Source organism: Heptranchias perlo, chromosome 22 (assembly GCF_035084215.1).
Source record: "Heptranchias perlo isolate sHepPer1 chromosome 22, sHepPer1.hap1, whole genome shotgun sequence".
NCBI lineage: Eukaryota > Metazoa > Chordata > Chondrichthyes > Hexanchiformes > Hexanchidae > Heptranchias > Heptranchias perlo.
Genome location: NC_090346.1, coordinates 7,573,817 through 7,600,028, shown reverse-complemented (window position 1 = coordinate 7,600,028; position 26,212 = coordinate 7,573,817). Strand labels below are relative to the sequence as shown.

Here is a 26,212-nt window from a genome sequence, read left to right as displayed (position 1 = left end):
GAAACAATAAGTAAGCAAACACAGAGACATTACTGGTCACAGGTGATTAAATTTATCTCTGATCTATGTAGTAAGCAAAGAAAAATAATCTCAATGTGGCACAGAGTTTGTTCTGGAGAGGGGGTCCCTATTGCTAGCTTGTCATGTGCAGCAAGGTTAAAGGCATAATTATCCACTTGATCAGAAAAACAAATCCACTGAATACATCATTGCACTGAATTATCAATTAATAGTAATTTGTAATGTTACAGATTAAATTAGGATCCCATGATTGAATAATCCTGCAACAGCTTAAGGTCAGCAAGCCAATCCAATTACCTGCAGGGTAACAATTCATTACAGACACTGATGTACTCTTATGACCTTCATAAAAAGATTTTCACTGAATACAACTTATAAACAAAGGATCTTTCAAAGGCTACAAATATGCATATCCAGTGCCTTACATTAATGTCATTTTTGAGTATGTTGGAAAAGCAGGCAATACATTTTATATATTAAATAATCAACTGTGGTTGAAGGATATAATTTGTAAACTATTGACTTGAGAGTTACAGATATATGACTAGGTTTTGAATGCTTGGCACTTTGTAACAGAGAAACTCACCAAGTATGTGCTTTGGGAAGGTTCTCTGTGTTGGCATCAATCAGATGGATGGTAAAAAGTCTTGGGCCTGCAGCACCTGTAGAACCTTACAGATACAAAATCTAGTTAAACCATACAGCAAGTAGCAAAACAGTCTTCACTTTGTGCAAGATTGGCAATGGAGTACACTTATAATGTGCACGGTGATAGATGTTCAGTCAAATGAAAAGTTTTGCCCTTTGCACCTAGTGACAGGACCAAGCACCCGCAGATAAAGTGCTTATACAGCAAGTATAAAAGTAGTTCAGGACAAACACAATGCTCATTTTACTTCATCATATATGCTATAAAAATTCAACACAACATCAGTGAAAGGATCACGGTCAAGGGGGCTGGAGGAGAAAGCAAATACTACAACACCTGATTTTTGGCCGAACACCTAATAGCTCACTATCAATAGTACAAGACGTTAAGTACTGTAATACTGTACAACAATATTTGATGGGACCTTGTAAAATTAATGTTTGATCAACTGAACATTTTGATACCTAGACCAGCCAACCAAACAATTGCTTATATTCTGGCAACACTGTCCACAGGAAAGAATATTGGCCCAGAAACTGCTGGAAAAATATCAAATTAATGACACCACCATTACTAGTTCGTAAAAAAATCCAGTACAGCTACAACACTGGCATCTACCCGACAATGTGGAAAATTGCCCAGGTATGTCCTGTCCACAAAAAGCAGGACAAATCCAATCCGGCCAATTACTGTCCCATCAGCCTACACTCAATCATCAGCAAAGTGATGGAAGGTGTCGTCGACAGTGCTATCAAGAGGCACTTACTCTCCAATAATCAGCAAATTGCGGCAAAGAAGAAATATGTCATGAGTTCCGATTCTCCATAAATTGCTGAACGTTTGCCTCCAGAAAACCAAAAAAATTGCAATCTCGCTGTGAGCCTCCCCATTGAAATTAATTGCGTGTCATGAAATTGCTGGATTTACACCGCTAATAGGAATTAATCTCGCTGCAGCCATTTAGGGCTGATAACTCATGTTGTCAAGGCCCGTTAACGGTGATTTATGATCCTGACATGACATGACATGACATCCAACCTTGGAGGCCCCGAAAGGGAACAATGAAGCTATGGGCTCACTCCAATAGGTTTTTTATCTGTCTTGGCAGTATTTCTGTGCCAGTCTTGCCATCCACCCTCCTGTTAAGTGTCGGAAGGCAAGAATTCTCAGGATGCAAAGCTGTTTCGACACTCAACTGCAAATTAGATAGATTTCTTTCAGAAACTAATTTTGAGATACAGTATAAGAGTAGTTTGAGACATGATGCGGTAAGGCGAGCATGCTTGGGAGGAAAAAGGTGGCATGGGATTGCTTATGACTTATGATTAGTCAACAACTCCATTATTATTGTATCACGCGACCACCAGGATGATAGATGGCAAATTAGATGGACCTTGGTCTTTTATCGTCTAGCAATTCCTATGCTTCTACGAAAGCAGTTCCACTGTTCCTGATCATGATGTACCCAGCTGCTGGTTATATATTTTGTGGGTCAATGGGTCAAGAATGTTTGTACATTTCACACACCTACCCTGCGTTTCACTCATTAACTTCCCAAGGACCAATACAACAATTCTTAATTGCCCTCTGAAATGGCCGAGCAAGCCACTCAGTTGTAAAATCTCACTAAAAAAAGTCATAAGAAGAATAAAACCGGACGGACCACTAGGCACCGGACACGGCAAAAGCAAACCAAGCCCAGTCGACCCTGCAAAGTCCTCCTCACCAACATCTGGGGACTTGTACCAAAATTGGGAGAGCTGTCCCACAGACTAGTCAAGCAACAGCCTGATATAGCCATACTCACAGAATCATACCTTTCAGCCAACGTCCCAGACTCTTCCATCAGAATCCCTAGCTATGTCCTGTCCCACCGGCATGACAGACCCACCAGAGGTGGCGGTACAGTGATATACAGTCAGGAGGGAGTGGCCCTGGGAGTCCTCAACATTGACTCTGGACCCCATGAAATCGCATGGCATCAGGTCAAACATGGGCAAGGAAACCTCCTGCTGATTACCACCGACCGCCCTCCCTCAGCTGATGAAACAGTCCTCCTCCATGTTGAACACCACTTGGAGGAAGCACTGAGGGTAGCAAGGGCACAGAATGTACTCTGGGTGGGGGACTTCAATGTCCATCACCAAGAGTGGCTCGGTAGCATCGCTACTGACCGAGCTGGCAGAGTCCTGAAGGACATAGCTGCCAGACTGGGCCTGCGGCAGGTGGTGAGCGAACCAACACTAGGGAAAAACCTACTTGACCTCGTCTTCACCAAACTACCTGTCGCAAATGCATCTGTCCATGACAGTATTGGGAAGTGACCACCGCTCAGTCCTCGTGAAGACGAAGTCCCGTCTTCGCACTGAGGATACCATTCAACGTGTTGTGTGGCACCACCACTGTGCTAAATGGGATAGATTCAGAACAGATCTAGCAGCTCAAAACTGGGCACCCATGAGGCGCTGTGGGCCATCAGCAGCAGCAGCAGAATTGTATTCCAGCACAATCTGGAACCTCATGGCCCGGCATATTCCTCACTCTACCATTACCAACAAGCCAGGGGATCAACCCTGGTTCAATGAGGAGTGTAGAAGAGCATGCCAGGAGCAGCACCAGGCGTACCTAAAAATGAGGTGCCAACCTGGTGAAGCTACAACTCAGGACTACATGCATGCTAAACACCGGAAGCAACATGCTAAAGACAGAGCTAAGCGATTCCACAACCAACGCATCAGATCAAAGCTCTGCAGTCCTGCCACATCCAGTCATGAATGGTGGTGGACAATTAAACAATTAACGGGAGGAGGAGGCTCTGCAAACATCCCCATCCTCAATGATGGCGGAGTCCAGCACGTGAGTGCAAAAGACAAGGCTGAAGCATTTGCAACCATCTTTGGCCAGAAGTGCCGAGTGGATGATCCATCTCTGCCTACTCTCGATATCCCCTCCATCACAGAAGACAGTCTTCAGCCAATTCGATTCACTCCACGTGATATCATGATACGGCTGAGTGCACTGGATACAGCAAAGGCTATGGGACCCGACAACATCCCGGCTGTAGTGCTGAAGACGTGCTCCAGAACTAGCTGCGCCTCTAGCCAAGCTGTTCCAGTACAGCTACAACACTGGCATCTACCCGACAATGTGGAAAATTGCCCAGGTATGTCCTGTCCACAAAAAGCAGGACAAATCCAATCCAGCCAATTACTGCCCCATCAGCCTACTCTCAATTATCAGCGAAGTGATGGAAGGTGTCGTCGACAGTGCTATCAAGCGGCACTTACTCACCAATAACCTGCTCACCGATGCTCAGTTTGCGTTCTGCCAGGACCACTCGGCTCCAGACTTCATTACATTTTGGTCCAAACATGGACAAAAGAGCTGAATTCCAGAGGTGAGGTGAGAGTGACTGCCCTTAACATCAAGGCAGCATTTGACCAAGTGTGGCACACCAAGGAGCCCGAGTAAAACTGAAGTCAATGAGAATCGGGGGGAAAACTCTCCAGTGGCTGGAGTCATACCTAGCACAAAGGAAGATGGTAGTGGTTGTTAGAGGCCAATCATCTCAGCCCTGGGGCATTGCTGCAGGAGCTCCTCAGGGCAGTGTCCTAGGCCCAACCATCTTCAGCTGCTTCATCAATGACCTTCCCTCCATCATAAGGTCAGAAATGGGGATGTTCGCTGATGATTGCACAGTGTTCAGTTCCATTCGTAACCCCTCAAATAACGAAGCAGTCCGAGCCCGCATGCAACAAGACCTGGACAACATCCAGGCTTGGGCTCGTAAGTGGCAAGTAACATTCGCACAAAACAAGTGCCAGGCAATGACCATCTCCAACAAGAGAGAGTCTAACCACCTCCCCTTGATATTCAATGGCATTACCATCACCGAATCCCCCATCAACATCCTGGGGGTCACCATTGACCAGAAACTTAACTGGACCAGCCATATAAATACTGTGGCTACAAGAGCAGGTCAGAGGCTGGGTATTCTGTGGCGAGTGACTCACCTCCTGACTCCCCAAAGCCTTTCCACCATCTACAAGGCACAAGTCAGGAGTGTGATGGAATACTCTCCACTTGCCTGGATGAGTGCAGCTCCAACAACACTCAAGAAGCTCGACACCATCCAGGACAAAACAGCCCGCTTGATTGGCACCCCATCCACCACCCCAAACATTCACTCCCTTCACCACCGCCGCACAGTGGCTGCAGTGTGTACCATCCACAGGATGCACTGCAGCAACTCCCCAAAGCTTCTTCGACAGCACCTCCCAAACCTGCGACCTCTACCACCTAGAAGGACAAGAGCAGCAGGTACATGGGAACAACACCACCTGCACGTTCCCCTCCAAGTCACACACCATCCCGACTTGGAAATATATCGCCGTTCCTTCATCGTCGCTGGGTCAAAATCCTGGAACTCCATTCCTAACAGCACTGTGGGAGAACCTTCACCACACGGACTGCAGCGGTTCAAGAAGGCGGCCCACCACCACCTTCTCAAGGGCAATTAGGGATGGGCAATACATGCTGGCCTCGCCAGCGACGCCCACATCCCATGAACGAATAAAAAAAAACTGAGTTACAAAGTCCCCTTCTTCTGCTTGTTCTTTTTAATTTTTTTCTTACTTTTCCTTTCTGTCTCTTTTTTCTCTGTCTCTTAATACACTCTCTTTTCCTCAATTTCTCTTTCTGAATCGAATTTGACTCTAATTCATTCTGTTTCCTTCTCCTTCATCGTTCTCACGTTTTTTTTCTCCATCCTTTTCTTCCAATGGTTAAGACCATTGGGCTTGACGTTCATGAGGTCTCAGATGTGACATTGACATCGCTGCGCCATCAATGCGCATTTCCAGCAATTTGATCCGCAAATGTAATGTGTTCTGAAGGGTGAGGTAAAGGCCTAAATTTTAACCCAACTAAAGGGTGGGTAGGAAGGTAAAAATTGTAAAAAAAAAACTAAAACCCAACCCCAACTCGCCTCCAACCCGCCCACTTCCGCTTTTAACGGAGGAGGTCGAGGAAGGAGGCTCCGGGCCTCCATTTTTACAGCTTTTTTATTTTTAACTCCTGGCGGCTGGGATTCCTGAACCTTCTGCTTCACGCCATCTGAGAGGAGGTGAGACGGTCCTAAACAGCCGGTAAGTGCCTTTATAGCACTGCTTGTAGGGCCAGGAGGAGCAGGAGTGCTTCCCCAGGCCCAACATGCCTACCTGCAGTGACCCCCCCACCCCACCGATCTAAGACTTACCTGCTCACATCCGCTTCCTGCCTCTTCTCCCATCCGACTGACGGCCAGCCCGACCACCAGGCTGGCCTGTCGAGCGGGAAACCGACAAAAAAAAACTATACATTAAAATCGTAATCTCACCGATCAAAATCTCACCTCGAGATGTGCCATTCCAGCAATTTCTGGACCAATATTAGTAACAGGGCAAGTACAAATAGTACTTCAAGGTACAAAGATTCTTCAAAGATTTCCTTCCATCAATTTTTTCCAGCAATGTTCATATGTTTGCAAGGTGTCCTATTTTAGATTTTTTTTTTGAGTTTTCTCCACTCAGCACGGCAGAGCAGAGGACCTGTTGCCAGACTTCAACCAATGAGACCGCTTTTCATCCCTTCCTCCGGGATGGCACGGGGCAGTCGCGCAATTAAAAGAGATTTTTAAAAATTCATTCTCAGGATGTGGGCCTCACTGGCAAGGCCAGCATTTATTGCCCACCCCTGGTTGCTCTGAGAAGATGGTGACGCCTTCTTGAACCGCTGGTAGTGGTTTGATACAACTTAGTGGCTTGTTAGGCCATGTCAGAGTGCATTTAAGAATCAACCACGCTGGTGTGGGGCTGAAGTCACATATTGGCCAGACTGGGTAAGGGCGGCAGGTTTTCTTCCCGAAAAGGATATTACTGAACCAGTTTGGTGCTCCAACAAAATGGTAACAAGGCCTGACCATGCAAATAGATCCGGCTTTGGAGCGCTTTCATCAGACGGGCAGTGGGCTCACTCAATCCCTCTCCTGCCCAATGGAAGTGGTCACACAGAAGTTTGTCCCAATGTCTCTCGTGCTGCACTGCCAGAAACTGAGCAAAATATTATTTTCCCCCAAAAAAGCTGTGACTACAGTAGGTTTTTGTTTAAAAGTTTTGTTTGCTGCAAACATTCTTCAAAATGAACCATTTTTCAATAAAAATGCATCATTTTGTGATTCTGCCGTCGATTACATTCACGCCATTAAATTCTGGTGTATACAGGTTGAGAGGGAGTTCCACACTAAGGGAGTCTGAGCTTACCAATGCTGTTCAGTGACAGTGAAACTGGAAACTTTGATTGTGGAGCAGTTGCACTCTCACTAAGTATATGGGTGAGCTCCCATTTCCATTAATGCAAGTCACGATCATTACAGATGAGGAAGGCCATTCAGCATAGCTTGGTTCATTCATCCAGGAAGTCCCTACATTTTCCCCATTGCAGCATCTAATTGTTTCTTAAATGATTCAATGATCTTTGCCACCATTAGTCTATCTGGAAGCTTATTGCATATGTTGACCATTCTTTTCGTGAAGAACTTAAGAACATAAGAAATAGGAGCAGGAGTAGGCCAATCGGCCCCACGAGCCTGCTCCGCCATTCAATAAGATCATGGCTGATCTGATCCTAACCTCAAATCTAAATTCATGTTCAATTTCCTGCCCGCTCCCCGTAACCCCTAATTCCCTTTACTTCTAGGAAACTCTATTTTTGTTTTAAATTTATTTAATGATGTAGCTTACACAGCTTCCTGGGGCAGCAAATTCCACAGACCTACTACCCTCTGAGTGAAGAAGTTTCTCCTCATCTCAGTTTTGAAAGAGCAGCCCCTTATTCTAAGATTATGCCCCCTAGTTCTAGTTTCACTCATCCTTGGGAACATCCTTACCGCATTAAGATAATAACTTGCTCTCTGATTTTTCCTGCCAAAGTGCATAAACTCACATTTTCCAATATTGTATTGCATCTGCCAAATCTCCGCCCACTCACCCAGCTTGTCTATATCTCCTTGTAGGTTTTTTATGTCCTCCTCACTCTCCACTTTCCCTCCCATCTTTGTATATCATCTGCAAACTTTGATATGTTACACTCGGTCCCCTCCTCCAAATTGTTAACATAGATTGTAAAGAGTTGGGGACCCAGCACCGACCCCTGCGGAACACCACTGGCTACTGGTTGCCAGTCCGAGAATGAACCATTTATCCCAACTCTCTGCTTCCTGTTAGATAACCAATCCTCCACCCATGCCAGAATATTACCCCCAATCCAGTGATTCTTTATCTTGAGCAATAATCTTTTATGTGGCACCTTGTCGAATGCCTTCTGGAAGTCTAAATACACTACGTCCACTGGTTCCCCTTTATCCACCCTGTACGTTATGTCCTCAAAGAACTCAAGCAAATTTGTCAGACATGACTTCCCCTTCGTAAAGCCATGCTGACTTTGTCCTATTAAATTATGTTTATCCAAATGTTCTGCTACTGTCTCCTTAATAATAGACTCCAAAATTTTACCCACCACAGATGTTAGGCTAACTGGTCTATAATTTCCAGCCTTCTGCCTACTACCCTTTTTAAATAAGGGTGTTACATTAGCAGTTTTCCCATCTGCTGGGACCTTTGCCGAGTCCAGAGAATTTTGGAAAATTATTACCAAAGCATCCACAATCCCCACTGCCACTTCCCTCAAGACCCTAGGATTTAAGCCATCAGGTCCAGGGGATTTATCCGCCTTGAGTCCCATTAATTTACTGAGTACCAATTCCTTAGTGATTTTAATCGTATTTAGCTCCTCCCCCCCAGAGCCCCCTGTTTGTCCAGTGTTGGGATATTCTTAGTGTCCTCTACCGTAAAGACTGAAACAAAATATTTGTTCAGCATTTTTGCCATCTCCACGTTTCCCACCATTAATTTCTCGGTCTCATCCTCTAAGGGACCTACGTTTGCCTTAGCCACCCTTTTTCTTTTTATATAACTGTAGAAACTCTTGCTATCTGTTTTTATATTTTTTGCTAATTTATTTTCATAATTTATCTTCCCTTTCTTAATCAATCCTTCAGTTACTTTTTGCTGTCTTTTGAAGACTTCCCAATCTTCTATCCTCCCACTAAGTTTAGCTACCTTATATGTCCTTGTTTTTAGTCGGATACTATCCTTAATTTCTTTACTTAGCCACGGATGGCTGTCATTTCTTTTAAACCCTTTTTTCCTCAGTGGAATTTTTTTTTGAAAGTTGTAAAATAACTCCTTAAATGAACACCACTGCTCATGTACCGTCTTACCCTTTAATCTATCTTCCCAGTCCACTTTAATCAATTCCGCTCTCATACCATCATAGTCTCCTTTATTCAAGCTCAGTACGCTTGTTTGAGAACCAACCTTCTCACCATCTAATTGGATATGGAATGTAACCATGTTATGGTCACTCATTCCAAGGGGATCCTTAACTAGGACATTAATTAATTAATCCTGGCTCATTACACAGGACCAGGTCCAAGGTTCCTGAGATTAGTCTTAAATTTGCCTTTTTACTACTTTGAATCTCTGTCTCCTTGCTTTACTTACAATTTAATTTAAAGTAATATTCCAGATTTAACTTTTCCATACCCTTAACTATCTTGTCTACCTCTCAGGCGCCTCCTTTCCTGGCTGAAAAGCCAAAGTTGCTCCATAACTCAAGATTTTATACACTTGGAGAAAGTAATTATTCAGAAAATTAACTATCTTGTGTTCATCCTCAGATTTGAGCCTATTTGCATCTTTTGCAGTTATAGCCTCTTGTCTGACGATCCTCTTAGGAACATAAAAACAGGAGTACGCCATTCAGCCCCTCGAGCTTGTTCCGTCATTCTTTTATATCATGGCTGATCTGTACTTCAACTTCATTTATGCACCTTTGCTCCATAGCCCTAGATACACTTACCCAACAAAAATCTATCGATCTCAGTCTTGAACATTCCAATTGACCTAGGCTTTTGGGGTAAAGTTCCAGATTTCCACTAACCTTTTGACATAAAAAAATGCTTCCTGATTTCACTCCTAAATGGTCTCGCTCTAATTTTAAGATTATGCCCTCTTGTTCCAGATTCCCCCACAGAGGAAGTAGTTTCTCTGTATCTAACCTATCGAATTCTGGTATCATTTTATAGACCTCAATTAGATCACCTCTCAACCATCTAAACTCAAAGAAATACAAACCATATTTATGCATCCTGTCCTCATGATTTAACCCTTTAAACCCTGGTATCATTCTGGTGAATCAGCGCTGTACCCAAGTTAAATAAATCCTTCTTTATGTGCCCAAACTGAACGCGATACTCCAGATGGGGTCTGACCAAGGTTCTGTGCAACTGAAGCAACACTTCCTCACTTTTGTATTCCAACCCCTTGAGATAATGGCCAACATTCCATTCAACTTTTTCATTACATGTTGTACCTATGCACTAGATTTTAATGATTTAGGAAGTTTCGCATAACTTACATTTACCAAACCTGAATTTAAACACTTTGGTTTTCAGAGTTCATATTTGGTTGATTGAAGTCTCCCATTAAAATAATTTCCTGTTCTCACATACCCTTTTCTATCGTTTCATAAAGTAAATTGTTCTTTATTAAGCTGACGTGGGGTGTGCAGCCAATCCAGAGTGCTCGCTCGGATTTTTTTCACATTTTGAGATATCTAACCAGAATAGTTAATTTTGTAGCTTGCCCCCTCCCACAGGTTCAACTTCATTTACTTCCCAGGTATACCCGACCTATAGGGCTAGAAAACACATTTTCTGTCCACTTTGGCTTATTCTGTACCCCTGAATATTATATTCATTTTCATCCTTTGGATTTAGCCATGTTTCTGATTTCCTACTGCATTGTAGTTCCCTCCTGCCACAACAACCTCCAGTTGTGTAATGTAGGCAGACTTAATTATCACACATATGACATGCATATTTATCAGTGTTGGGATATGCAGTGCACATGACATAAAAAAATCAAAATGCTAGCACACAAGTCAGATCCAAGTACTGTACTCATAAAACCATCTAAACTAGCCATATAATCAAAATTTACACTACACTACAGTAGCAGTAACATCATAAAATTACAATTTTTACTAATTTTATTGGAAAATAGTTCATCATCTATGTTCCTGTAAATAAAAGTGAGGGAGAATTCATATTTGTTGGTTCCATTTTTGTCTATGAAATATACTGTAAAGTATTAAATGCACAAACTTGCACTGAGTTATACAACTGATCAGTTATTAAAGAAATACACATAAAAACCAGACTACCAGTACTAATTCATTATGGTTCACAGCTTTAACATACACAATGTATATATCTTACACACACTTTCTAGTTATCTACATATAAATACTAAAAAAAGTTATAACATCTAAATTCTGAACAGATGTCCTGATCAGAGTCCATCCAGTTGCAATGATCTTCTGGCACTCAAAATCACATTACTAATTCATAGAGTGAGTTTCTATGCACTAAAATTGGAATGATGAAATTTACTTATTAAGAAGTTCCTAAAAAAAAATCTATTTCTTCTTTCCTTTCTTTGAGGATTCTAGGTGTATCCTATCTATATAGAAGACAATTTATTCTGTGCTTTTTTCCCCATAGCAATCACTTTACTGGTACCTATTCTAACTGACATTATCAATAATTCACTTTCCTCAGGCATCATCCCCCTCCCCTTTAAAACTGCCATAATCACCACCACTCAACCCTTCTGTCTAATTACTGACCCATCTCTAATCTCCTTATCCTCTCTGGGGTCCCTGAACATGCCGTTGCCTTCCAGCTCCATGCCCACGTCTCCCATAACTCCCTGTTCAACTCCCTCCAGTCTAGCTTCCACCTTTCACAGCACCAAAACAACCCTAACCAAAGTCATGAATGACATCTCTACGACTGTTACCATTGTGTTTTATCCCTCTTCGACCTCCCACGGTTTTCAACAACATCGACTATACCAACTGTCTCTCAATGCCTCTCCTCCATTGCCCTGCTCCATTTGAATACCTTCATGCGATTGCACTCATACTGATCTGAATGTAGTCAGAGCTTCTTTTCCTAGCCCCACACCACCAGAGTCCCCGAAAGGTCTATCCTTGGCCCCTCCTCTTCCTCATCTACATGCTGCTCCTGGGTAACATTATCCGCATAAAAAAGGGTCAGTTTTCCCGGGTAAGCTGATGGCACCGATCTATCCCTCCACCTCCTCTCAACAGCCACTGTACTGTCAGACTACTTGTCCAACATCCAGTCTTGGATGAGTCTCAACTTCCTCCAACTGAACATCGGCAGCCATTGTCTTTAGCCTCACCAAAAACTCCACTGATTACATCCGCCTTCTCAGCCACTCAGGCTGAAACAGATTGTTCACATCCTTGGTATCCTGTTCAACCCTAGGTGACAGCCAATTTGCGCACCACAAGGTCTCACGTACAGCAATGAGATAAATGCTAACTTAATTTTTTTTTGGAGGTGCTGACTAGAGAAATATGTTGGCCAGAACATTGGGAAAACTCCCCTGCTTTTCTTCGAACAGTTGCATGGGATATTTTACATTCAGTAATGCACTGAAGTGTCAGCCCAGCTGATATGCTTAAGTCCCAGAGTGGGGTGTAAATCCACAACCTTGTGACACAGAAACAAGAGTGTCACCAATGTGTCAGTTTGGCCCATTTATAAATCTGTATTTATAGAAACCAGATATGTACAGAAACTTATCGATTTCTAGTTTTACACTTCATCTCATCAGCAATATGTCAGTCTGCTCATTACATCCAAGTATAGTAGTCTGTCCCAATGTACTGCATGTGAATTCCATATCACCATAATTTACAGTTTACAACTCTATTTATCGTGGAATCCACAATACAATCCTACACCTTCATAGCATGTGCAGCTTAACATATTTGCAGCAAATTACAGTCTATATGATAGCCACCTTGTAGTGCCTTGAATCCCTGCAGAGGTACCCGAGAAGATCCGGTTACAAACTGAAGAAGCCGTGCTCTCCTTTCCTCATCAAACACCTCCACTGCTTGCCAGAACCACTTCACAATATTGCTGTCGGACGTACAGTGCTTTAGACGTGTGTTAGCTTTCCAGTCCTTTGTGTCAATCTTCCCCAACCCACCAATAATCAACTGCAGGAAAAAAAAAGTTCAGATGCACACATTCTATAAACACATATTCTAGAATCCGCAACATGTTTCATGCACTGATTACCATCTGCTGCACTTAAATGTATAGTGCCACTCTCACACAAAAGGTTAACAAATCTCAGCTGACAAAACCACTTAACCTTAGCTAATTCATCAGCTGTAAGCTGCAAGATGACCATTGCCTATTACGTTATTCAGACATAAAGGGCCCGATTTTACCAGAGGTGCGGGTTCTCGGCGGGTAGGCCAGCGGGCACGTTGAAAACGCGCCCGGTGAAATTAGTGGGTTGCCCGCGCGATCGTAGCAGGTAACACACTAATTGGATCCACTTACCTGCTCCTCCGGGTTCCCCGATGCTGATCTGCGACTCGGGCGGGCTGCGCATACGCAGTAAGATCTGTCAGCTGGAGGCGCTCTATTTAAAGGGGCAGTCCTCCACTGACACATGCTGCCACAAACAGCAAAAATTACAGCATGGAGCAGCCCAGGGGGAAGGCTGCTCCCAGTTTAATAATGCCTCACCCCAGGTAACATTAGATGGGGTGAGGAGGAGGGGGAGGACAGAGATCTTCCCCCCGGCGGGCGGGAGGAAGCGGCCCACCTCTGCCACCAAGAAGGCCTGGCTCGAGGTGGCAGAGGGGGTCACCTGCGCCACCAACATATTGCCCACCTGCATACAGTGCAGGAGGCGCTCCAATGACCTCAGTAGGTCAGCCACAGTGAGAACACGTAGTCTTTCCCCTACACTCCGCCTGCCACAACACTGCCCCCACCCCACATCTCCTTCGGCACTGCCAACATTACTCTGTCACATGACCCCTCATACCCACTCAAACCTCATCCTCATCTTACCTGCACCGACTCACCTCGCGAGTACTCACCCCGCCACTACCACGCAACCCAATCCTCATACAATCTCATGGCTCTATCCCATACTCACCCTCGTGCATCTCTCTCACGGCCAGCCTCACTCAACCTGCCACCACCTGTGCTGCAGCCACAGGGCATGCATCACATATGTGCAGTAGGCAGCATAAGGCAAACGTGTCGTGAGCATGAAGGGGATGCACAAGGGTGTTTGAGGGATTGTCATGGTTCTTACTTCTATTGAATTAAAGAACAACACACATCACACATTACATTGGCACCACTACTGCCATGTCTTCGCGAATCCTGTCCGGTTTGTGCAATAATGCCCGCTCCTGGGTATCCCTATGAGGACCCACCACTGATGCCACCCAGTGTGTCACTGCAGAGTGGGTGTAGGTGTATTTGCAGGGCTCTTCTGCGCAGACGACTGAGAGACATCGGGGATGTCCCCGGTTGCAGCCTGGAAGGCTGTGGAGCAGAAGTTCGGGAGGGCAGTGGTGACTTTGACAGCGACAGGTAGGAAGATGGTGCAAGGGCCAGCCAGGTGCAGCTCGGCATGAAAGAGGCTGCAGATGTCCACGGCTACATGTCGAGTGACTCTGAGCCTCCGTGTGCACTGCTGCTCAGAGAGGTCCAGGAGGCTGAGCCTCAGTCTGTGGAACGTGTGGCGAGGGTAGTGCCCTCCCTCCTGCTGTACAGGTGGATGTGTCACAGCACTGTGTTGTGGAGCTCCACGTGTCAGAGGTGGACGGCGTGGCCGGCGAGGCTGGTGATGCTGTTCGCCCTCCGAGGAGGTCATGACTGCAGCTACGGCGGCCCCCATCCGCAAGATGTACATCTGAGGGGGTCCGCAATGTCTTCGGACCCCGGGGTAAGTGTGCAGGTTGGTGACTTCGACCATCAGGAGGAGGGTGGTGGAGGCCAAACTTTGTCCCAAGTGACAGAGCGGCCTCCTGCAATGGCTGAGAGTCTCCCCCCACCCCACCTGTCAAATGGACCTTTGCAGCTGCCACAGGCTGACGGCTGCAACACGTCCATTTCAACTGGGACTGTTCCCCCAGTGTGTGAAACAGTCCCATGTTTATCCAAAATCACACACAGTCCCTTAATGACCTGAACAACCAAAGTAAATACACTCAAGTGGCATCCCGCTGGCTTTAATTGCCTGCGGGATTCCCACCAGCGGGGGCTGCGCATGCACCCCCGCACATCAGCGCGGAACCCGGAAGTGGGCGGGATCGAGGCGCGATCCGGTCCCGCTCCGGGATTTCGGGATTCTCGGGGCCCCCCCGCCGAGAACGCACCCGGTAGCGGGTGCTAAAATCGGGCCCAAAATGTTCAAACTAAAGGTCAGTGACTTGTACACCTCACCAATGGATGAATCAAAGCAATTCTGAAGTACATAAAGGCAAGCTGTCAGTGATTATACTCTATATTTAGCTAAAGTTAACATTGAAAAGCACTGTCAAGAAACTGTAAAGGAAGACAGAAATGGCAGACTCCAATATTAAACCTCTGCCAGACAGGTTCACAGTATTCCAGTATGCAAATGATGATTGACTAGCCAGGTTAGTTTACCAGGTATAGTGGGACTAGCTGGATAAGCAGTGGGAAGCTTAGCAGTGTGCTGGTAAGTTGTGTGGTTTTAGCCAGTTAAACACCAGCAGTACCCATACACACACCTGGTGGCTCCTAGACCGTGGGTCTTGCCAACCTGTGCCCAAGTTCTCCAATCTTAGATAAATGCGGTGTGTTCTACAGGAGGTAATGTGTGTACCTCATATAAGGCAAACAGAAACTCTACACATTTGGATTTCTCAGTAGTTTGGCTTGGTTTCTGGACTCTTAATCATGCTAATGAGTTCTCACACATGTCAGGCACCCGGCTGACTAAAAAGGAAAGAGGAAGAGGGAGGATAGGAAGAACTATTAAACTTTTCTGTCTTCAACCACTTAAAGTCATATTTTCACTAAATGTAAACAAGTCTGTTACCTCAATTTCCTTCTGATCAAAGGGCTTAAGTAGATGTTGTGGAATAAGCTCATTAAATCCCTTCTGCAGAGCCAGAAACTGTGCCTCGATTCCTCTCATAAACCGCCAGTTCACATAAAGCCTGACACAAGGTAAGATGGATTAATGGGGTCAAGTCAGAAATATAATAAATGCAAACACATATTGAAATTTAAACCTGTAAAAATTCCAGGCCAAGTTAAACAGACCTATATGAAAAGACTAAATTAGGTGCAAAAAATGTATAGCAAACTTTTAATGTTGAGAGCTCTCCATAACATACAGATAGAAATTGCATTTTCATAAATAGTGGCTTATGAAAAATGAAGTACGGTATGATAAACTGGAAAGCAGGGCAAACAATGTCAGAATGGATTTCGTATGTCATATTCAGATTTTTTGGGAGGCCAACAGTACGATTTTGTATTTTATGGTTGTGTGCACATAACTATAACTTAGATTGTGAATTTTATAAATGACCAATCGTATATGGGATTTCAGTATGCTCAGCTCTCTTCCCCCCACCCCCAACAAAATGACAAAAAAAAGTCGTATCAGCTACTTCAAAGTGCAAAGAGGCCATGGAAATGCACTTATAATGAGCATCTAATTGTTTCTTAAATGATTCAACTTTGAGACAATGGACAATCTGCATTATATATTTAATTGATGGCTTTTTCATTAGGGTCTGTTGCTGCTTGTTATAATTCCTTTGTTTTTAAAGGGACATTTAGCAAGTTATTATTTGCAACTACTGAATTAGTAAAATTAAATAAATGCTAGTCAGTTTGGTCCAAGTGCCATCTAAGCCAGGATCTCCTGCTTGTCAGAAAATCACAGGCGCGGGGTGCAGGAATTCCTTGATATGCACTCCAGATATGAGAGTCAGGAAAGCTGAAGTACAAAACCCTAGTTTTGATTTTTCCATGACAAGGGAAAACATTTTTCCAGATATAACATTACTTAACCCACCAAAATGCATTTTTTAAAAACTAGGGATAAAAATGTCACTCCTTGGCACGCGATTGGAATGTGTATCTCAAAATTGTGCATCAAAGACCAGCACTGCAAAACATTTACCCCCAGATGGTAACAGAAAAAGAAACCCCTTACCTCACATATTCTCGCTTATTCTCCTCCGTTACAGGAACATTTCTGCCATTTGGTTTCAGCTCTTGTTGAATAATGCGACCAAAACAGTTGTGCTCGACACAAAAGGTATGATCAAGTACAGGTGTGATGTCGTTTTCACTACAACAGTAAAAAATAAGTTATTGAAGCAATTGACTGGATAATGCTGCCTTTATTATTTGCAGTTTAATAGAATATCAATGCAGCTTCATACATCCTTTTAAAACAAGATCCTAATTTATTTTCAAAATTCAATACTGCCACCCTACTTACACTAATGCTTAGTATGGATGTATAGGTATATTAAAACCTTAAGTAATCCCTTAATAATATGTCCTTTTTCCATTACATAAAGTAATTAATGTAGATAAATAAACTAGAGAATTTTACAGAACCATAATATACGCTAAATATGAAAATCTGTAATCTATAATTGTCATCTGTATCTTAAGGGCCAGAAATGTTGCTATAGTCTCAAAGGTATAATCCTTAGTCACTTGTGGTTTATGAGATCATGACACATACCGAATTGTTTCTGAACTAAACTGTCAGCAGTTATCTTTTATGTACTAACTCTTTCCAGATTAAAAAGGTATCATTTTAATTCCTTTAATCAGTTGCAGTGAAATCTGCTCCTGGGCAAAAGTCAATGTGCCTGTTCTTAAAGTTGCAATCTTCCGCCCTAATTTATTTATTTTCTGTCTAATTTTTCCAGATGTACAGACAAGGACATTAGGCAGGAAGGAAAAATTTAAGGGTTAACTCTACGGTGCTGTAATTCCATTGCTCAACTCACAGGATCCAAACCAGGCTCTTGTGCAATTCTGGGTCCACAGTTTCCAAGTCAGACAACTGGATAGGTTTACCCAACAGCTGCTTGTAGAATGGTAATGTGAAACCCCCATTAATGTAGTGTCCATGGAATACAGCCAGTCCCATTATCCGACCCACAAAATGAAAGTATGACAAGTGTTCCTGTGGAAGAAACATTTGCTTGTTTGATTAAAAAGTAAAACACTGCCATCTTGTGGCTGATAAACAATGGCACCAGAAACATTCATAAAATCATTTTCCTCTAAATCATACACCTTATTAAATAATACCTCAATGAATTATGTAACATTAATGCAAAAGAATACTAAACCAAACCAGAAATTAAATTAAGCTGATACAACCAGTCAAATTGAAATCCCTCTCAATGGTCCGAAAGTTTAGGGCCATTGCTAAGTAGAAACTCATTTAGAAGTGTGATTACAAAAGATGCATTTCAGTATCTTAGTTAAATTAACTGGCCACTGTCATTGAGAATGATTTATACCATATGCTCCATTTACTTTACAGCACACTGAAGGCAGCCATGATTTCAGTACCGGCATAGTAAATTGAATGAGGCTGCACGGTTGCCTTCAGAGACCTTGAAATGCTATAGCATACAAGGCTACGGACCAAATGCTGGAATATGGGATTAGAGTAGACAGGGCTTGATGGCCGGCGTGGACACGATGGGCCGAAGGGCCTCTATCCGTGCTGTATAACTCTATGACTCTATGACCTAAAGAGGGGTTTTCACTAGTGCTTACAGAGGCAGGAGCACCGCCACCAGGAGCAAAACATAAATGCTGTTGGAGGAGAAGGCACAGTCTTTATTTGCCATAGATGGGCTGAGTGCTTATGCCACAAACACATGCCAATAATGTGGCTTCCTGCTTCTTGACATGTATGTACCTTACTCAACCATTACGGAAGGTAATTCAACCTGAAATAAAGTTGTGAACTTCAACTTTCAAATATATTTGTGTATGCGCAATAATTTTTCTGTTAGTTCAATGATGCGGAATCCACCTCCAATATGAAATGGGTGCGTTCTACGGCACTGGGAGCCTTCTTGAAATGGTTCTACATTGTTAAAAAATGGCTGTCGAAACAGTATTAAATGAGAGAAATGAATCAATTTCATGAACAGAATTTTTCCATGTTAAAATTCCTAGATGAATTTGCCTAGAAACACAATTGAGAAGATTCAAAGCATATCAAAGCAGGGAATCTGAGAAGGCTGTTTAGCATATCATGTCTACAGCATCTTTGTTGAACCATGTACAATCTACTCTATCACAGCCCATTTACATAGTGGGGAGGGGAGTCCTACCAATTCAACATAAGTGATGCCACAGTCAATATATTGCTTAAAACTAGTCCTCTTAATCCCAAAGAGAAATTAACATCTAAAAAAAATGATCTGAAAGATTTTGAAACCTAACAGATGTACTGAAAAGGTTCAATGTTGCAATGTTTGAACCACAAAAAAAACACTGAAAAGTAATGAGAACCAAACATGCAAACTCATGGTCACATTAAGTCAAAATGACACCATGTGAATTCTCATATAATGTACTGCCAGAAATTTAAAGTTGATGCCCATGCCTTCATCGCATCAAATAGATTAACAAGAAACACAATTTTATGGAGGATGAAATAACAATTTATTAAGAAGGAATATTTCTGGCATGAAAGTGAACAAATTAAAACCAAAATCTGCAGTATTATATACATTGCTCCACTCGGGGATTTTTACAAATGTTTAAAAATCAATCTTTTAGAGTCTGGAAAAAGGATAAACGACATTAAATAATTACAGCTGGGCAGTAATTGGTTGATGTATTTACAAGACTCTTCTACGACAAATTTCTTTTAGTGGCTGAATTATGGAAACTGAAGAATTTTCTGCTGAATATTACTTCTGGGACTTTTTTTGTAAATTGTTGGGTACGCATACATATATATACACATCTGGAGTATCAATGAATCTGAATGAAATATCCCCTTATTTTAAAGGAACCAACAAAATTGCAAACCAGTAATCCCTTTGATATAATTAAACAGAAACCAAATGGTGTTGAAAACAACCTAACTATAGGGAAATCTGCCAGGCCTTAGTAGTCTGACTTTTCTCTCCAACTAAATATTTTTGGGGAGATGGGGGAAGGGGATCATATTTCAACCAGCAAAGAGTCTTTTATGGAACATCCAAAAATAGATCCAAAAATTATACTTGCGCTTATTTTTGGCAGTTGGATTTTGCTGAACAGACTTGCCTTATAGAGGAAATCTACATGGATAAAGGGTTAATATTATGTTCTCGTCACTAAAAGAACATTAACAAAACACAAACAATTCCTATTCTGTTAGCATTTTCCAACATCCGCTGTGACTTTGGATACTCACAGGATTAACAGCAGAATCTGGGTTGATCTGTAGCGTGTAGATATTATCAGTTGAATACTGAAATAGTCCATAGTAAGGATTCAACATTTCATGACAGAGCAAATACAACCACTCCCTACAAAACAAGTAAACACAGGTAATCAACATTTGTTAGTAATCAGGACTAACATGGGAACCAGAGTAGGCCATTTAGGTTATCGAACCTGCTTTTCCACTTTTATTAGCAGTGGCAGTTCTACCTTTTTAATCTCAATTCCTGACCTTAACACCCGTATTTCCCAAGTGAGGATGTATCTTCCGTTTAAACACAGCAATTGAGTTTGCATCTAAGGCCTTCTGGGCCAGTACTTCCCACATTCTCAGCCTGTGTGAAGAATCTTTTCCTGGATTTACTTTTAATAATTTAGTCTCAGTTCTAAAATTACATAGAATTTACAGAAACAGGCCATTTGGCCCAACAGATCTCTACCAGTGTTTACTCCCACCTTACTTCATCTTACCCTATCAACATAACTTTCTAATCTTTCTCCCTCAGGTATTTATCTGGCTTCCCCTTAAATGCATCTTAGCTATTCGCCTCAACCACTCCATGTGGTAGCGAGTTCCACATTCCCACCACTCTCTGAGTAAAGGAGTTTCTCCTAAATTCCTTATTGAATTTATTAGTGACTATCTTATATTTACGGCCCCTAGTTATGGACTCCCCCACAAGTGGAAACATCTTTTCCACATCCACCCTATTGAACCCCTTCACAATTTTCAAGACCTCTCTGTTCTGGTACCATCCTTGTAAATCTTCTTATCATTTTCTGCAGTGCTTCTATATCTTTTTTGTAATATGGAGACCAGAACTGTGCACTGAACTCTAAGTGTGTCTAACGAAGATTCTATATCAGTTTAACATAACATCTCTGCTTTTGAATTCTATTTCTCTAGAAAATTATACCCCCTTGTTCTGGATTTCCCCACTGGTGGGAAGTCATTCCCGATCTACCCTGTCAATTCCCTTCATTATGTTAACACCTGAATCAGATCATCCCTTAACCTCCTTATTTCTAGGGAATATAACAAATATTCCTAGTTTCTCATTGGAACACAGTCCCTTTAATGCAGGTATCATCCTGCTGAATCATTGGACTTTCCTCAAGGCTAATATATCCATCCTACGGTGGGGCGCCTAAAACTGAACACAATATTCCAAGTGAGGTTTGGCCAATGCTCTTTAATTGTAGTACTTTGCTTTTACATTCTTAACCTGTGATAGAGACCAGCATCCTATTTGCCTTTTGAATACATTTTCAAAGCTAGCTTTTAATGACTTATGTAACTGGACCCCATATCCCTTTGTTCAGCTACTCCCCCATCAAGTTCCTACATTACAACAGTGGATACACTTCGAAAGTACTTAATTGGTTGTAAAGCGCTTCTAGATGTGTTGAGGTGGTATATAAATGCAAGCCTTTCTTTCATTTAGATTATTATCTGCCATTGATACATCCAAAGTGTACTACCTCACACTTTGTTATGTTAAACTGCATTTGCCATCGGTCAGCCCACTTGATTAATCTATGTCCATTTGCAATTTTCTGATCCCTTCTTCACAGTTAACTATACCTCCTAGCTTAGTATCAGCTGCAAACTTGGATCTCCTCTATTTCTAAATCCCAACTCTCTCTGGCTCCTACCTTTCGAGACTCCAAATCCACAAGGTTACAGGTTCAAATCTCTGCCTCCAAATACAGTCACATCACTGGACAAAATCACTTCAGTTGAGATTCTACATGGTCAGAGGGTAAAATGGGCAAGTATAGTCTCATTCCACAGAAATACACCCCACTACACAATTACTATGAAGTTGGTCAACTAATCTACCCTCACAATTACAAGTGCAACATGTTAATACTTCAAAGGGGAGAGGAAAAAAAAACATTTTCTCATTTGTACTCATTTTAACCTTTACAATGAATATATATGTCCTACTTAATTATATGGGCTTGTGCATTATGGAACATTTGCAACGTTTTCAGTGATTTTCCTCTTATTTTTCCATTAAACATATTGATAAAAAACACATTCTGTACTGAACAAGGACATGAAGTTTATACCATATGAATGATTAAAGGACCAGCAATATCAACACAAAAGAGGACCCAACTATAACAAAATAGGGAGATTTCTGCATTTTACTTGGTGCAGTTCTGAAATTGCTGGAATTAAAATGCAAATCATCTTTCCTTGCCAAAATGATAAACGAAAGTCGGAGACAAATGGTCTCTGGTGGAGTGTCCAAGTCGCCAACTCCTTTTACCCAGTCTGTGGTTCCTATCTTCTTTGTGCGCCTAGTGACATTAAGAGCTTGCTAAGGATGGCCCAGGATTTATTACTTCTCACATTGTTTTTATAATTGGATATTCTGGAATTTTTAGCTGTAAATTCTGACCAATGTGTGCATTTTAGTGCCATCAGTTGACCACAGTGCCATAGTTGTCCCTATAATTGAATGTTGCTAAGGTCTGCCACTACTGCAAGTCTGAAGACAGTGCAGTGTTGCAAATGTACTGAGGTTCATTCTGGCCTCCTTCCTCCATCAACAGTGACATGACCGTGCTCTCGGTGTAAAAAAATCTCACCTGGCTACTCCACCGTAATCCAACCCTTCTTCACCTCTAAATTTAACCATTAAACGCTTCTTCAAGTCCTTTGGCCTCATTTTCATCACTTGTCGATATGATTCCTAAACAGTATAAAGGACAGATGAGTTTTTTTTTTGAAAACAATGAGCAATTTAATGCTTCTTTTCTTAAAAATATTTTATAAAATGCATCTGGCATAAATACAAACACAGACAATATCTGTATAACTATGTGCTCTTACAACTCACACATTTCAATGTTACCTCAAAGATTTCATCTCTGGAGACTTCAATGCGGCAGTGCCCGGCTTGTGGTTGCTGCAAAGCAAGCTCATGCCTCAGGACTTTCAACTTCTGTACCAGATCTCGCTCGCACCGTGGTACAGACCATTCACCCTCACCTTCTTCCACAGGTACTTCTGTCTGCACTGGCAACGGCTGATTTGATTCCTTCAACTGAGTTGGATTGCTGTAAGGAATCATTAAAAGTATGAATTATTTACAACAGAAAGATAGACAGCTACACTGTTACGTTTGTAAAGACAGATTTTCACATGTTAAATCTCCATAGTACTCTATTCATTAATAATCAACTTTAACTGTATTGGGTGGCATAAGGCATTAATAAAAATTGGCAGCCAAACATTTGGCGCTGTGGAGTTGAATCCTTTTGCAAGCTCCATGGAAGAATGTTCTTCTTATTAACTGAAGTTGATGTGGCCAGTGTAGGTTCACTTGTCTGTACTCCAATACTATCACCTCTACAAGCTGGAAAGCCAAATGCTACACATTCTTTTTGTCTACAAACTGGGGGTTCACAACTGCTAGTAAGTAGTGAATTCAAGACCCATGAGTAAGAATTTAAAAGATGAATACACTATGCGTAGATCACTTTCTCAATTTTTGAAATGGCCAATGTCCATGCGGGGAGGTTAACTAGTGCTGTGGGGGAGGGTTTAAATTAATTTGGCAGGGGGGTAGGCACCAGGATGAAATATTAGACAGGAGAAACAAGGTGCACAGAGGACTGGGAGGGACAAGTAGCACTGGAGTAAAGAATATTTCTGAAGTGGGAGGTATCAGACAGGGGGGGCAAATGCAAGGCAGTCCAAGATGAGAGTGGAGTGCATGTGCGTAAATGCACGGAGCATGGTAAATAAGGTTGGTGAGCTGCAGGCTCAAGTTGCCACATGGGACTATGATATTGTGGCAATACCGGAGACCTGACTCTCACAAGGGGAGGATTGGATACTTAATATTCCTGGCTATAAGGTATTCAGGAAAGAATAGAGAAGGAAAGGAGGGGGGCGGGTGGCAGTATTGATCAAAGGAACTATTACAGCACTGGAAAGGGATGATATAGTTGAGGGGTCAAAGGCAGAATCTATTTGGTTAGAATTAAGGATCAATAGAGGAGCTGTTACGCTACTGGGTGTGTATTATAGGCCACCAAATAGTGGAAAGGAGATAGAGGAGAACATTTGCAAGCAAATTTCAGAAAGATACAAGAACTATGGAGTAATGATAATGGGGGACTTCAATTATCCCAATATAGACTGAGATAGTAACAGCGTAAAGGGCAAAGAGGGGGAAGAATTCCTGAAACGTGTTCACACTCTGGAACAGAGTATTTCCAGCCCAATCAGTAAGGAAACAGTGCTGGATCTAGTTCTGGGGAATGAAGTGGGGTAAGTGGAGCATGTTTCCGTGGGGGAGCATTTGGGGAACAGTGATCATAGTATAATTAAGTTTAGAATAGTTATGGAAAAGGACAAGGAACAATCAAATGTGAAAATGCTTAACTGGAGGAGGGAAATTTCAGTGAGTTAAAAAGGATCTTGCCCAAGTGGACTGGAATCAAAAATCGGTAGGCAAAACAGTAATTGAACAATGGGAACCTGCAAGGAGGAGTTGGTTCGGGTACAGTGTAGACACATCCCTACGAGGGAGAAAGGAAGGGTATCCGAAGCTCGAGCATCCGTGGATGACTAAAGATATAGATTCAAATGAAGCAGAAAAAGGAGGCTTATGACTAATGTAAGGTTGATAATACAGTAGAGCACCAGGCTGAATACAGGAAGTACAGAGATGTAAAAAAAGGGAATAAGAGGGGCAAGACAGAATATGAGAATAGATTTGCGGCTAACATAAAAGGGAACCCAAAAGTCCTTTATAAACATATAAATAGTAAAAGGGTAGTGGGGCAGATTAGGGACAAAAAAGGAGATCTTCTTGTGGAGGCAGAGGGCATGGCTGAGGCACTAAAAGAATACTTTGCATCCGTCTTCACGAGAGAAGAGGATGCTGCCATTGCAGCAGTAAAGGAGGTAGTAGCGACATTAGATAGGATAAAAATAGAAAGAGGAGGTACTTAAAAGATTGGTGGTACTCAAAGTAGAAAAGATTGGCGGTACTCAAAGTACTCCCCCGGTCCAGATGGGATGTATCCTAGGTTACTGAGGGAAGTACGGGTGGAAATTGCAGATGGTCTGGCGACAATCTTCCAATCCTTCTTAGATATGGGGACGGTGCCGGAGGATTGCAAATTTACACCCATGTTCAAAAAAGGGGAGAGGGATAAACCTGGCAATCACAGGCCAGTCAACCTAACGTCGGTGGTGGGGAAACTTTTACAGACAATAATTCGGGACAAAATAAATTGGTATGTGGAAAAGTATGGGCTAAGAAATGAAAGTCAGCACGGATTTGTTGAAGGAAAATAGTGTTTGACTAACTTGATTGAGTTATTTGATGAAGTAATGGAGAGGGTTGATGAGGGTGGTGCGGTTGATGTGTATATGGACATTCAAATGGCATTTGATAAAAGTACCACATAATAGATTGTTAGCAAAATTAAAGTCCATGGGATTAAAGGGCCAGTGACAGCTGAATGCAAAACTGGCTTGGGGACAGAAAGCAGAGAGTAGTGGTGAACAGTCATTTTTCAGACTAGAGGGAAGTATACAGTGGTGTTCCCCAGGGGTCAGTAATAGGATCACTGCTCTTTGATATATATTAATGACTTAGGCTTGGGTGTAGAGGGTATAATTTCAACATTTGCAGATGATACGAAACTCAAATGTAGTAAACAGCGAAGAGTATCCTCTTCGCTGTAACAGATTTCAGGTTGGGTTCATGTCACACTACACGTAACCCCACCAGCGAACAAATGTTATCTGTTTTTAATATAACGGGTCATTGACTGTCTTCCTTATCTCTCTCTCTCTCTCTCTTTTTTTGGGGGGTTTGTATATTCGGTGGCCTTTTTAGGTGACACCTTTCTGTCTGCTCACTGTGATTGCCTTGGCAACGGGCAGTAATCACCAGGCATTGTTATGTGATCTTAAAATGCGAAGGATTCGAAAATCTCATTTCCACACCGCCTGAGGAAGGGGAAAGCCCCCGAAAGCTTGTGGGATTAAAAATAAAATTGTTGGACTATAACTTGGTGTTGTAAAA

The 26,212-nt window shown here is 42.4% G+C and overlaps 1 protein-coding gene across 2 annotated transcripts in view; it reads right to left on the bottom strand.

The window, feature by feature from the left end:
* smurf1 (SMAD specific E3 ubiquitin protein ligase 1) overlaps positions 1-26,212 on the bottom strand; it is a 124,436-nt gene that overhangs the window by 8,096 nt on the left and 90,128 nt on the right. The window contains exons 10-17 of one of the 2 annotated variants that reach the window (XM_068002884.1): positions 23,018-23,222; positions 22,752-22,855; positions 20,122-20,236; positions 17,696-17,874; positions 16,882-17,019; positions 15,751-15,871; positions 12,667-12,868; positions 608-692 (exon numbers count right to left, since the gene is read on the bottom strand). In XM_068002884.1, coding sequence (XP_067858985.1) covers positions 608-692; positions 12,667-12,868; positions 15,751-15,871; positions 16,882-17,019; positions 17,696-17,874; positions 20,122-20,236; positions 22,752-22,855; positions 23,018-23,222 — 1,149 coding nt within the window. The remainder of the gene's footprint in view (positions 1-607; positions 693-12,666; positions 12,869-15,750; positions 15,872-16,881; positions 17,020-17,695; positions 17,875-20,121; positions 20,237-22,751; positions 22,856-23,017; positions 23,223-26,212) is intronic. The other variant, XM_068002885.1, reaches the window with a different exon arrangement.